Below are 14,318 nucleotides of genomic sequence, written 5' to 3' on the forward strand. Positions count from 1 at the left end.
CCCCCCCCCCCCACACACACACATCCACATCAAGGAAAACAGAAGGATTTCACGCCTTACCTGGTTTCTTGCCACCATAGAAGTGAGTGTATTCAGCACAGGTAATGTACCTGAAAAAGGGAGAATCTTATTACCATCCGCCTTTATAAAGAGGACAGTCTCTGGAAATAACTGATGACTAAATCATTTCACTCATTCAGCAAATGCTTATTAAACACCTACTATGTGTCAGACACAACACGGGGATACACAAACTAGTAAGCAAATACAAACAGTCTTACTTTGCTCTGAAAGAAATGAACAGAATTTAACAGAAGCCTGTTCATGCAAAGGAGCTGGCCGTGTGAAGACGTGCAGGAAGAGCTTTCTAGGCAGAGGGACAAAGCAAGTTTACCACATATAAACGCCCCGACACAGGAAAAGCTGGTGTGTCTTCAGAAAAGGGTGAAGTAACTGAAGGGTATGCAGGGGCGCATGTGGCAGCAGGTGAAGAAGGCTGGTGGCGGGATCTTGAGGGGTCCCGGAAGCTATGTAATGGCTGCGGATCTGCATTACGCGGTATGGAAAGCTGCTGGAGGGGTCTGAGTAGGGCCTTGACATGATCTAATGTAAGTCCTCAAAGCATCACTCGGGCAGCTGTGTATAGAGGGACAAGCAAGAGAGGTGACAGAAAACCAATCAGGAGGCAACTAAAAAGGTCAAAGGAGGAGACAGCATACACTCCACCTATTGAGGAGTTTGGTGGACTAGTAAGTGCCCCCATGTCCCTCACTCACTTCCTGGACGAGCCACAGGATTTACTGATGAACAGGGGGAGGAGAGAGCCTCAGGAGAGAGGCACCAAAGCTAACTCCCAGACTTCTGACCTGAGTAAACTAAGTAGCAGTATGACCAATGAGATAGGGAAAATGGGGGAGCAGACCAAATGTGGGATGTCGGGGCACCTGGGTGGCTCAGTCGGTTGAGCCTCTGACTTTGGCTCAGGTCATGATCTCACCATTTGTGGGTTGAAGCCCCACACAGGTCTCTGTGCTGACAGCTCAGAGCCTGAATCCTGCTTTGGATACTGTGTCTCCCTCTCTCTCTGCCCCTCTCCCACTCGTCTTCCGTGTCTGTCTGTCTCTCTCTCTCTCTCTTTCTCAAAACTAAAGAAAAACACTTAAAAATTTTAAGTAAATGTGAGATGTTTATCAAACATCCAACTGGAGAAGTCAAGTAAGCGGCTGACTACTGCAAGATGAGAGATCACCAGGGAGAATGTAAAGGGAGAAGAAAAGTGGGGGCCATGGGCGTATGAAGTCTGGGAGAGAGGGAGAAAGACCCAGCAAAAGAGACTAAAAAGAGAGGCCACTGAGACAGATGGAAAAGCAAGAGCATATGGGGTCCCAGATACCAAAGAAGGGGTTCAGGGGTGCAAGGTGGTCAACTGTGTCATATGCCGTTGACAAACCCAACAAAATGAGAATTGGGAACTGACCACTAGATTTAGCAAGAGAAATTACTGGGATCCTGACAGGTGTAGTGCTGGGGAGAAAAGCCTGCCTGGAGTGGTTTCAAGAAACAGCAGAGAACAGCAAGTAGACCCAGGTCTTTGACGTCTTGTTCAGGAGAAAAGAACAACAAACCACGGCGGCAGGAGGAGGGGAGCACGGGGCAAGGCTGGTTTGTTTTAAAATAGAAGATTCCGGAGCACGTGTGTAAGCCGATGAACTCGCACACGGGAAGACTGGAGGTGCAGGAGAGAGGGGCTGATTCAGGGGTAGAATTCGAGACTGGAGATGGGGCGTTCCAGGGCAAAAGTCGAGAAGCCGAGGAGCCGCGCTCGGCAGCACCGACGGTATGTTAGAACCAAGAAGCCTGGGAGACCTCGGCGGCTGGAGGGTAATTCCCTCGCCTGGGGAGGAGACAGGGGCTTCCAAGACGAAGCGACATCTAAGAGTGGCTCTGGCAACCAGCACGGAGAGAGGGAAGAGGGGCGGCGCGGAAGGCGGGACAGGTGGGCACTGAGGCCCAGCGCGGCCCCGCTCCCGGCTGCGGTTCAACTTACATCTTGTCCTTCTGATGCTGCCGTTTCCCCATGGCGGCGGCAGCGGTGGCAGTGCCTGGACCAGCGAGTGCAGAAAAACGACACCAAACAATTTAGATTCCGACTTCTCGGCCGAGTTCCTTAACTACTTCCGGGTCCCGCGGACCCGCCCCGGAAGCGGACGCAGAGCGTGAGGGAACAGCGGCGCCAGGTGTCCAGTGCGCATGCCCAGCCGGTGCGGCCGGGTCTTTGGGGCACTTGGGGCAGAGTTCGCGGTAGGGTTTGCACCTGGCGGGGCCGAGGGGCCTTGAAGCCCTCTTCGTCGGGCGGACGGCGAAGGCTTTCTCTAAACCTTTTCTCCTACCCATGCAACTCTGGTTACATGCCATCCCCGCTCAAGCCTGTCCGGGTTTGACCTGGGTTCTCAGGTCTTTACAAAAATCCACCTGAAACCTCAAGCCTCACCGGCCTTGGCCTCATCTCTGCTTCCTTCCACGGCAGACGTCTCCAAAGCCACGTCCACACTTGCTGTCTATCCGTTCTTCCATTCAGACCACACCACCTCCAGGCCCTCTCCTGGAAGGCTTAGGGGCAAGTAGCCATTAAGCCCGAAAGGCCGAAGCCCTCACTCATCCCTTCTTGTGGGTCCTTCTCTCGACCACATCACTGTGTTAGTGTGCCCCAGCCTAAGCCCTGAGCTTCCGTCTACACCAAGCACCGGGTTATCTTTCCCAGGCTGTGGCTTTAAATACCACTTGTATCTCTGGACTCTCATCATTAAATGGCCAACACTCCAGATTCCTGACCTCTATTTTAGGTACCACTCACCTCAAATTTAACACGACTGATCAAAACAGAATTCTCCACCGCCCCCACCCCCACCCCTAGGCTCCCCTCTCCTCAACTGTACCACTATCTAGTCACCCAAAGCCAGTTGTCCTTGCCCTTTCTCATCTCATGACTGCCTCCTTCTCTAAGTTGAACATAAATATCACCTCCTCATAGAGACCTTCCCCTACCACCCACAGCACACATGTCCAACTCACCTCCCTTAGGGCTTATCACAACCTATAACCCTATTATTAATTTGATCCACTGGTTACACATACAGTCTCTCTCTCACTCACACACACACACACACGAGGGTAGGATGTGAGCTCCTTAAGAGCAGGGACACCAACCACTTGATTTATTATCTCCAGTCCCAAGCAAGGTGTGGGGCATACCCAAGGGTTCAGCAAATATCTGCTACCGTCCAGCAGTCATTAAGCATTTTGTGAGGACTCATGTCTCACATGCAGGTTTGACTCTAAGGCTGGTGTGTAAAGCAACAATAAGAGTCACATCTCTGAAATTCCTTAGGGAGGTACCAAGTTGGAAACTAACATGCCAGCTTATTTTCCTCCAGGGAGGGAACAGATTACTGTTTCTAAACCTGCACCCAGATAAGGTTTGAGTTTAGGGCCCAGGTGTAGGAAAAAATGATAGAATTGCAATTCAGTGAGGTCAAGTGAGGCTCAAAGGGGCCACAGGGTCACTGTAGAGAAGGGCAGCGCTGTCTTCTTGCTCATGTCTCTTTCAAAGTGTCATGGCTGAGTTCCCATGTTAGAGTACAAGCAAGGGGAATTCACAGTCGCACTGACCTGACCAATAACTGTATGCAGGCTCAGACGAAAGGGCCTCTCGCTTGCACTACTCTTCAACCTCTTCCTGCAGCAGGAAGCTCAAGGGACTGCACAGCCTCGAGGGAGCCCAGCACAAGGAAGGCACCTCCATGGGAACTTTATTCATTGCTCTAGCCATGATCTATAGGAAAGAGGCTAGGGACTCCTCTTGTGGGGCACAGACTCAGTGCTGCTAGGGAAGTTCTCAGAGTCATCTTTGGGTTTCGGCACAGGCTGGAACTTGAGCAAGACAGGCGGGGCGAAGATGGAAGCCTTCACAGGAGGGGATGGTGTCTTCTCGGTGTTGGGAGAGCCACTACAGGCCGAGGTCCTGTGCAGGAGACAGCCAAGACATGTCCATGAGGTGGGATACCAGCGCACAGAGCCATCAGTACACATGACAAAACTTAAGGCTGTGAGATGGCCTTGGATACATTTCTACTTCCAGAATGCTCTCCCATGGATGTTTTGTTCCAAGCTATTCATCACAGCAACGCTGGTGATTATGAAAGCCTGGAAACAATCAAACATCCATCAGGGAGTGCCTAAAGGAACCATGGATGCCATGCAGCGGACTGTTCTGCAGCTGTTTAAGCCCTGATGATGGCCCAGGCCCGGTGCATGGCCCCACAATTCTGTGAGGATCGGATGATACCAACAATGCCTTGCTTCTACATTTTGCCTCATAACAACACTGCACAAGTGTTTGCCCACAATCCCTTCTCCATCACCCTGCAGTAGGTCATCTTCCATCTCTTCCTCCTGGTAGGATGGTCTGATTGGATAGCCTTATTGCTTCCACTTACACATAATTCATGAATCTACATAATCAGGTTTAACCATGTTCACAATTTTATGTCTGCATATTCCATAATTCTGTGGATGCACACTTAAGCTGCTTCTACTTTTTCTCCTTTTAAATGACATTGCCATAAACACTTCTGTACACAATCGTTTTGTTCTTTCCCTTAATCATCTTCTTGAGGCCAATTCCCAGAATTAAAAATACCAGAGCAAAGACTATGAGAATGTCTATGGCTCCTGATATATTTTGATAAATTGCCTTTCAAAGAGACTAACCTTAAGCTTTTGTGATTCAAAAGACAAGACGCTACAGATAAAGTAAGAAGATAACTCACATAATGGGAGGAAATGTTTGCAGATCCTACATCTGATAACGGACTTGGCATCTTTGGCAGTTCCTCAAAATATATTTGCCATAGACCTAGCAATCCCATGCTTAAGACTATACCCAAGAAGGGGCGCCTGGGTGGTTCAGTTGGTTAAACATTCAACTCTTGATTTCGGCTCAGGTCATGACCTCAGTTTTGTGAGTTCGAGCCCCACTTCGACTCTGCACAGAGCCTGCTTGAGACTCTTCTCTCTCTGCCCCTTCACTGCTTGCACTCTATCTTTCTCAAAAATAAAAATATATAAAATAAAAAAATAAAGGGGCACCTGGGTGGCTCAGTCAGTTAAGCGTCCAACTTTGGCTTCGGTCATGATCTCGTGGTTTGTGAGTTTGAGTCCCACGTTGGGCTCTGTGCTCTGACAGCTCAGAGCCTAGAGCCACCTTCAGATTCTGTGTCTCCCCCTCTCTCTGCCCCTCCCATGCTCATGCTCTGTCTCTCAATAATAAATTTTAAAAATGTTTAAAAAAGGGGCGCCTGGGTGGCTCAGTCGGTTAAGCATTCGACTTTGGCTCAGGTCATGATCTCACGATTCGTGGGTTTGAGCCCCGTGCCGGGTTCTGTGCTGACAGCTAGCTCAGAGCCTGGAGCCTGCTTCATATTCTGTATCTCCCTCTCTCTGACCCTCCCCTGATCACACTGTCTCTCTCTCTCTCTCTCTCAGAAATAAATAAAATGTTAAAAAATGTTTAAAAAATTAAAAAATGAAAACAAATAAAAATTAAAAAATAGTGTCCTCACAGAAATGTTCATGACAGTATTATTCATAAAAGCCAAAAAATGGAAACAACCTAAATGTCTATCAACTCGTGAATTGACAGACAAAATATGGCATATCTACACAGTAGAATACTGTTCAACCATAAAATAAATCAACACAGAGAATGTACAACACCAAAAGGGAACTCCAGTGTAAACTATGGACTTTTGGGTGATGCTGATGTGTCAATGTAGGCTCCTCAGTTGTTAACAAACTCTGGTGGGGGATACTGGCAATAAGGGGGGTATGCACGTGTAGGGGCAGGGGACATGGAGGAAACTTCTGTACCTTCTTCTCAATTTTGTTGTGAACCTAAAACTGCTCTAAAAAAATTAAGTCTTAAAAAAGCAATTTAAAAAACAGGAAATTCAGTACTGACACATGCTAGAACATGGATGAACCTTGTAAATGTTATGCTAAGTGAAAGCAGCCAGTCACCAGACACCAGCTTATTGTATGGTTTCATTTATATGAAATGACCCGAATAGGCAAATCCACAGAGAAAGTAGGTTACCGGTTGCCTTGGGCTGGGGAAGAGAGGAACTGGGGGTGACAGCTAAGTGGTGCTAGGGTTTCTTTTTTTTTTTATGTTTATTTATTTTGAGGGAAAGAGAGACAGTGTGAGGGGCAGAGAGAGGGGGAGACACAGAATCTGAAGGTGGCTCCTGACTCTGAGCTGTCAGCACAGAGCCTGATGCAGGGCTCAAACTCACAAACCACGAGATCATGACCTGAGCTGAAGTCAGACGCTTAACTGACTGAGCCACCCAGGTGCCCCATCTTTTTTTTTTTTAATTGTAGTAAAATATGCACAAAATTTACCATTTTAACCGTTTCTGTGTGTACCATTCAGTGGCATTAGACACATTCACAGTGTTGTGTGACCATCACCATTATCTATTTCCAGGACTGTTTTGTCATTCTGAACAGAAACTGTACTAATTAGGCAACAACTAATTAGTTGTTAGTTAGTCCTTCTCCAAGTCCCTGGTAACGTCTCATCTGCTTTGTCTTTAGAACTCTGCCTACTCTAGATACTTCATGTAATGGAAACCAGACAATAATCTTCCTTTGTGCTGGCTTATCTCACTTATTTCAACATTCTATATTATATGGATACACCACATTTTGTTCATCTTGCGTACACCTGGCTTATTTTCTTCTTTTGGCCACTGTCATTACTGGAGCTGTGAACATTCGTATACAAGTATCTGTTTGAGTCTCCACTGCTGTTCTCCCAGGCATATACCTAGGAGTGGAATTACTCGGTCATATGGTATGCTTATGTTTAGCTTTTTGAAGAACCACCATACCCTTTATCCACAATGGCTTCACACTTTTACATTCCCACCAGCCATACGCTAGATATTCCAATGTCTCCACATGCTCATCAATACTTTTTGTCTTTTTAAATTTTTTACTTTTTAAAGTTTACTTATTTTGAGGGCATGGAGGGGCAGAGAGAGAATCCCAAGCAGGCCCCACAATATCAACACACAGCCCAGCTTGGGGTTCAAACCCAAGAACCTGAGATCATGACCTGAGACAAAATAAGAGTGGACGATTAACCGACAGAGCCACCCAGGTGCCCCTTTTGTCTGTCTTTTTGATGAAAGGCATCCTAGTAGGTGGGAAGTGGTAGCTCACTGTGGCTTTCATTTGCATTTTCCTGATGTCTCAGGATGGAGCATCTTTTCCTGTGTTTATTGGCCATTTTGTGGGTCTTCTTGGAAGAAATGTCTATTCAAGTCCTTTGCTCATTTTTGTGGAGTGGGATTTTGTTGTTGCTGTTGATTGACAAATATTTTCTCATTCTATGAGAGTCTTTTCATTCTCTTCTTTTTGATGTAATGGAAATGTTCTAAAATTGGATTATGGTGATGGTTTCACAAATGTAAACATACAAAAAGCCACTGAAGTTGACACTGTAACTGGGTGAATTTATATGATGCTATGTAAATTATCTCAATAAAAGGATTTTTAGGGGCACCTGGTGGCTCAGTCAGTGAAGCGTCCGACTTCGGCTCAGGTCATGATCTCCCGGTTCGTGGGTTCAAGCCCCACGTTGGGCTCTGTGCTGACAGCTCAGAGCCTGGAGCCTGTTTCAGATTCTGTGTTTCCCTCTCTCTCTGACCCTCCCCTGCTAATGCTGTCTCTCTCTCATAAATAAATACAACATTTAAAAAAATTTTAAAAGAATTTTTGGGGGCACACGGGTGGCTGTCAGCTAAGCACACGAACCTTGATTTCAGCTAAGTTCATGACCTCAGGGTTTGTGGGTTCGAGCCCCACATCAGGTTCTGGGCTGAGAGTGCAGAATCTGCCTGGGCTTCTCTTTCTCTCTCCCTCTCCCTCAAAATAAACAAATAAACTAAAAAAAAAGTAACAATTTTTTAAAAATTTAAGTATTTATGGGGTGCCTGGGTGGCTCAGTCAGTTAAGCAGCCGACTTCGGCTCAGGTCATGATCTCACGGTTCGTGGGTTCAAGCCCCGCGTCGGGCTCTGTGCTAACAGCTAGCTCAGAGCCTGGAGCCTGCTACAGATTCTGAGTCTCCCTCTCTCTCTGACCCTCCCCTGCTCATGCTGTCTCTCTCTCTCTCTCTCTCTCTCTCTCAGAAATAAATAAAACATTTAAAAAAAAATTTCAGTATTTATTTTTGAAAGAGAGCATAAGCAGGGGAGGTGCCGAGAGAGGGGGACAGAGGTGGAGTACGCAACTCTTAATCTCCAGGTTGTGAGTTCAAGCCCCACACTGGGTGTAGAGATTATTTAAAAATAAAATCTTAAAAAAAAAAAAAAAAGAATAGAGCCATATTACAGTATTTTCATAGCAGAAATAAGTCTCTACCTACAGCCTCAATAGCACAGGATTCTCTTTACTTGGGCTTCTTGACAGGTATATAACATACATGCTAGCAATCTTAATGTGTACCTCTTTCATTACTAAGGATGCCAAAAATATTTTTAAAGATTTGCTTACTCTTTGGGTGTCTTCTTGGATAAACTTTCTGTCAACTAAATTTAGCATCACAGTCTGCAGTTTACAGAACTGTGTAGGTTTCTTATGAAAGAAGCCATTTGAATTCTCAGTCATTGCTAGCAGGAACACACAATGGTACAGCCACATTGGTAGTTTCTTCAAAACTAAACATATTATCACTATATGATCCAGCAATCATGCTCCTTGGCGAAAGAGCTGGAAACATATGTCCGTAAAACACTTGCACATCAATGTGTATAGCAGCTTTATTCATAATCACTAGAATTTGGAACCAGTCTTTCAGTAGGTGTATGGATAAATAAACCCCAGTCCATCCAGACAATGGAATGTTATTCGGTGCTAAAAAGAAAGGAGCCATCAAGCCATGAAAAGACATGGAGGAACCTTAAAAGTGAGTATTACTGAGTAAAAGAAGCCAATCCAGAAAGGCCACATACTGTAGGATTCCAAGTATGTGACATTCTGGAAAAGACAAAACTGTGGAGACAATAAAAAGATGAGTGGTTGTCAGGGGTTAGAGGACAGGGAGGGATGAAGAGCTGGAGCACACAGGATTTTGAGGGCAGCGAGGCTATTCTGTATGATCCTATAATGGTGGATACATGTCACTATACATTTGTCCAAACCCATAGAAGGTACACCACCAAGAGTGAGCCCAAATGTATGGCCTCTGGGCAATAACGATGTGGTACTGTAGGTACATTAGTTTAAGGTGGGGAATGTTGATAGTGGGGGTGTCTGTGCCTTTGTAGGGGCAGGGGGTATATGGAAACTCTCAGTACTTTGTCAGTTTGCTATGAATCTAAAACTTCTCTGAAAAACAGTATTTTTTTTAAGTCATCTGAAGCAATGAAGCAGCCAGTTTAAACACATGCTTTGAAACAACACTCCATGGAATGACATGGGAAATACTTAACACCACCATAAGTGGAAACAAAAGGTGATTAAAAAACAAACAACCAGGGACGCCTGGATGGTTCAGTTGGTTAGGCGTCCAACTTCAGCTCAGGTCATGATCTCATGGTTCGTGGGTTCGAGCCCCGTATCAGGCTCTGTGCTGGCAGCTAGCTCAGAGCCTGGAGCCTGTTTCAGATTCTGCGTCTCCCTCTCTCTCTGACCCTCCCCTGCTAACGCTGTCTCTCTCTGTCTCTCAGAAGTAAAGAAAACATTAAAAAAATTTAAAAACAAAACAAAACAACCAACCATATTCAGTAAATCCCTGCTTTGCAAGACACATGTCTATAAACCTTAGGGCTGCCCAGTTGACAGAATTGTTTCCAGTGGGTCTCTGAGCTGCTTGTTTCTGATTCTTGCCATTACAAACACTAGGAAGGGAGAGTGACTTTTCTGGCACCCTATTACATTAGGGTCCTTTCACGAAATATAAACGTTTTTCTGGCCCCTGTGCACACTGCCATGATGCCATCAAGTCAGGCAAGCCAGAACGGTGTCCGGCCCCGGAGAGGCTCAGAAGCATGCTTACCAGGGGTAGCCAGAGCAATGGAGCTGGTGTGCACGGTTTCCAGCCAGGTACGAGAAATGGAAGCCTCCGGGGTTGAGGACCAAAGGGGTCAGATCAACCATGTGGCTGCAAGACAGGGCAGAGAGGGGAACATCAGCCCCGGGCTCCTCCCAGGCAGGCCCTCCCCAGCCTCCACATGCACATGCAGGATATGGGCACAGGGGCTTCCCTTCACAGAGCAGACCCCTGAGCTTCGATTCCTTCCCTATACAATGGGAATAACAACCCCTCAGGATTGCAGTGAGGATTAACAAGATAGGGAAGAAATGGCAACCGAATGTTGGCACACAAAAAGCTCCCCAAAACATTCACTTTTCATTTGCCCCAAGCTTAAATTCCTTCCACCTCTTTGGGTTCGATGACAGGCCGGCCCAGTTTAATTTCACTTCGGACCTTGTAATGTCCACCTTCTCCATCTGCAGTACAGAAAGGAAATCTTAGGACAAGTTTGGGGGCCTCGCTGAGAAGCAAAACACTTGTACAGGAACTAGGGGAAGTATGTGACTGTCCTTCATTTGGCAAATACGTCAGGATCATCCTCAGTACCCATCTCGAGCTTGGCGTTAGGGGGACAGGGGATGGGATGGGGGCCGGGAGCTGACCAGGGATGGGGGTCTGCCTGGAGTGAGAGTGTGGGATAAGCGGGGGTCAGCAGGGGCAGGCAGATAGGAAGGCACACTGCAGAGGCACCCAGAGAGTGGCAAGGAGAACATCACCCACGAGGCGAGGCAGTCGTGAGGCTGGAGACATTAGGGGGCAGCCATGGTTCTCCACCTGTCCCCTGCGCACCGCAGAATTCTGCCCAGTGTTTTGGGGACTGCCTTGCTCAACTGAGGCAGAGCCGGTAAACCTCTGTGCCTCCAATGCTTCAACAAGAGCAGACCCCTTTCATCTGCTGTAGCCGTCACCATCCCACCCAAGATATTGCCTGCAGATAGAGTTCTGCTGCTTAAAAACAAAGTTGTAAGAGCCACTGCTGTGGGCCCCAGGAGAACCACTGGGGTGGTTCTGAGCAGAGGGGCAGAGGCTGCCCCTCCCAGGACCACATGGAGTGGGGGACGCACTCACTGACCGACTTGCTGGGCAGCGGAGGGAAGGGGCCAAAGACCCTAGGCATAGGGTAGACAGGGGGTGCTGAGGCCACCATGGAGGCCACGGTAGTAGCAGTGGATGGCAGTGGTGGAGGTGGCAGCACGGTCGGTGGCAGGCATGGAGAGGTGGACCGGTCTCGCAAGAGGATGGGTTCTGGTTTCTTCGGTTTTGGCTTTCTTCTCTTCTTCTTGGCATCTGTGACAAAAGGGACCAGTGAGTGCCTACCCCACGGCCAGAACAGGATAGAGTGGGAGCCAAACAGTGGTGTAGGGTCTTCACAAGGTTTCTCCCCCAAAGGGGACCACATAATAATGCCTAGAGTCACTGCTGACAGGTGCCAACGTGTACCATCTCATTGGCCCCACAACCATCCCATGGAGAAAGGGTACTTTTGTCTCTCTCTTACATGTAGAACTAGAAGCTCCAACTGTACAAGGCACAGGCAGGATCCATACCCCAGCTGTCTGACTCCAAGGCCAGAATTTCAGGAGAAGTGACAGAGTATCAATACCAAGGAGGGCTTGGCTCGTCCCAGGCAAGTCAGTCTGCCACCCATCCCCCAACACTGTGGAAAGCTCCTGAGGCTGCCAGGACCTTCATGGGGGTATCCAGGCTCTGGAGAGGAAGCTCACCAACTACATCCAGCCCCAGGGCCATCCTAGGGGTGTCCAAAGGCTCCTTTTTCTGTAAGGAAATCCATATGTACAAGGTCTCACAGAGGTGGGCTCAGGGACAGAATCTTTGAGAAGCAGGACCCTCAGGCCTACCCCTCTCTCTTTTCATGTTAGGTTTTCCTCCTGTATTCAACAAGTCTGGCTATTTCTACTGTTCACAGTTACAGGACACCAGCAAAGTGTGTGCAACCCATTAGAACGGCTCATCTAGAATGATGATCACCACCACCAAAGAGCACTGACCTGGAGGCTAAGGGCCTGAGCCTCACAGCAACCCAAGCCTTAATTCGAGTCTAGCTTCTACTACTTACTATGTGATATCATTGTCACATAGTTGGCCACCCTCCCTGGGCCTCTATGTTCTCTCCCATAAAACAAGGATAAACAGGATCCACACTACCTTGGGAGGCTGGGGTAGAAGCTACACATGCCATGGATCGGGATGAAAGGGTGATGAGGAGGACTCACACTCACCATCATGCAAACTGGGACCCCCAGGTAAGCCAGGCTTTCTAACACCATGAAGCAAGCAGCTCCACCCCTAGCTGAACACAAATGCAACCCAAAGAAATGAACCCAAATCTAATCAAGACTTTAGAATGACTGTGCAATAAGTACAGGCAGAATGGGCCACCTGGGTGGCACAGTCAGTTAAGCATCAGATTCTTGATCTCGGATCAGGTCATGAGCTCACTGTTTGTGAGTTCAAGCCCCACACTGGGCTCTGTGCTGACAACATGGAGCCTGCTTGGGACTGTCTCTCCTTCTCTCTGCCCCTTCCCTGCTTGTGCGCTTGCGCACGCTCTCTCTCCCTCTCTCAAAATAAACTCAAAAAAGAAAATTAAAAATTAAAAAAAAAATACAGGTACAGGGGAATAAAACAAACACAGTGATCCATAACAACAGATATAAACCCATTAAGTGGATTACCCCATAGGACAGCACAGTTCTTCAAGTTGATGGCATGGGGGACAAAGGTGAGGGCATCCCATCTCAAAGGGGCTTCAACAGATGTGACCACTATCCTCATTGCCATCCCTGTGTGGTTACTAATGTGGCCCCTTGCATTTCACTCTCGCAAATACCTTAATGTGGACCCAAAGGATACAGCCATCCTAGTGAAAAGGAACCTCAGAGGCCTAACACGTAAACTAAACATCAGCTAATATTACTGAACTGTTGTCAATTTTATATCCGGGGCAACACTGTGATTACAAAATGTCTCTTAAAAATTTTTTTTTTTAATGTTCACTCATTTTTGAGAGACAGGGCATGAGCAGGGGAGGGGCAGAGAGAGAGGAAGGCACAGAATCCAAATCAGGCTCCAGGCTCTGAGCTGTCAGCACAGAGCCTGACTCGGGACTCAAACCCTTAAGCTGTGAGATCATGACCTGGACTAAAGATGAAACTTAATTGACTGAGTCACCCAGATGCCCCACAAAATGTTTTTTTAATGTCTAAAAAAGAGTTCTAAAGTATTGAAGAATATAATGATGTCTGAGATTTCCCCTAAAATGCTCCAGAAAAAGAAAAGGGGGAGGGAGCAAGCATGGCAAGATGCTTGCAGAAGCTGAAGGGAGACTGGTCCCTGAGTGTTTACTGCAGTCTCCAGTTTTGTGTATGTGCGTTTGCAGAATAAAGACTTAAAAAATAAACACCAAACACTCGAAAACGTGCCAAGCACAGGACCACGGATAGGGGATCCTGAGTCAGGTTTGCTGGGTGAATGGAGCCTGGCAGAGGTGGAGCCTCACCCTGGGAGTAGAGATGCACGCGGTGGATGCTCCTCTTGAGCTGCTCCAGGCGCTGGTGCATCTCCAGGGCACCCATGCTGTTACAACAATTCAGCTCGCCCTGGACTGCACAAAAGAGCTTCGCCTGCAAGGGGAGAGGCAGGGCAGGAAGACGCAGGAGGGGTGAGACGGCCGCCTACCTCGCTCCCCACGCTGGGCCTCCTGGAAGACCCTACCCTGCAGCTCCAGCTAGGCGCGAAGGCGCCCTCCCCACCCCCGCCCCAACCTTCTGCCTTCAGAGCTCCGCCCCAAAGGATGGCAAGCAGGAGCGGCGACTGCACCCTCCCCTGCTTTCCCCACCCCATCCCCCCGAAGCCCCGCCGGCCGGCTCGCACCCAGAGGAAGGAGAGGAGCCCGCGCCCCTCGTACTCGGCCAGCTTGCCCTTGCGCACCACCCTCTCGGCCAGCGCGGGGTTGCGGTCGATGCTACGGAAGAGNGCTCTGGGGGAACTCGCTGTCGAACTCGTCCAGGACCTCCATCTGAGAGGGGCTGCGGGCTGGCCCGGGCGGCCTGGGGGCGGAGCGGCCGTCGGGGCGGGGCCACCAAGGACCCTGGCACACTGCCCCCCACCCGCCTCCGGCCCGGAGACGGGCA

The 14,318-nt window shown here is 48.3% G+C and overlaps 2 protein-coding genes across 5 annotated transcripts in view; both read right to left on the bottom strand.

Moving 5' to 3' along the window:
• PPIL2 (peptidylprolyl isomerase like 2) overlaps window positions 1–2,176 on the bottom strand; it is a 30,639-nt gene extending 28,463 nt beyond the window's left edge. For all 4 annotated transcript variants that reach the window (XM_077745915.1, XM_077745913.1, XM_077745914.1 and 1 more), the window contains exons 1-2: window positions 2,048–2,176; window positions 61–110 (exon numbers count right to left, since the gene is read on the bottom strand). In XM_077745915.1, the coding sequence (XP_077602041.1) occupies window positions 61–110; window positions 2,048–2,079 (82 nt within the window). In that variant the 5' untranslated portion in view covers window positions 2,080–2,176. The remainder of the gene's footprint in view (window positions 1–60; window positions 111–2,047) is intronic.
• Window positions 2,177–3,792: 1,616 nt separating this feature from the next.
• The window catches only part of LOC144216523 (uncharacterized), a 10,855-nt gene continuing 329 nt past the window's right edge, over window positions 3,793–14,318 (bottom strand). Inside the window, exons 2-7 of the mRNA XM_077745918.1 lie at window positions 14,059–14,203; window positions 13,685–13,808; window positions 11,237–11,451; window positions 10,510–10,580; window positions 10,126–10,230; window positions 3,793–4,021 (exon numbers count right to left, since the gene is read on the bottom strand). Of these exons, the coding sequence (XP_077602044.1) occupies window positions 3,847–4,021; window positions 10,126–10,230; window positions 10,510–10,580; window positions 11,237–11,451; window positions 13,685–13,808; window positions 14,059–14,203 (835 nt within the window). The 3' untranslated portion in view covers window positions 3,793–3,846. The remainder of the gene's footprint in view (window positions 4,022–10,125; window positions 10,231–10,509; window positions 10,581–11,236; window positions 11,452–13,684; window positions 13,809–14,058; window positions 14,204–14,318) is intronic.

Source organism: Crocuta crocuta, unplaced genomic scaffold (assembly GCF_008692635.1).
Source record: "Crocuta crocuta isolate KB4526 unplaced genomic scaffold, BGI_CrCroc_1.0 scaffold344, whole genome shotgun sequence".
NCBI classification, from domain to species: Eukaryota; Metazoa; Chordata; class Mammalia; order Carnivora; family Hyaenidae; genus Crocuta; species Crocuta crocuta.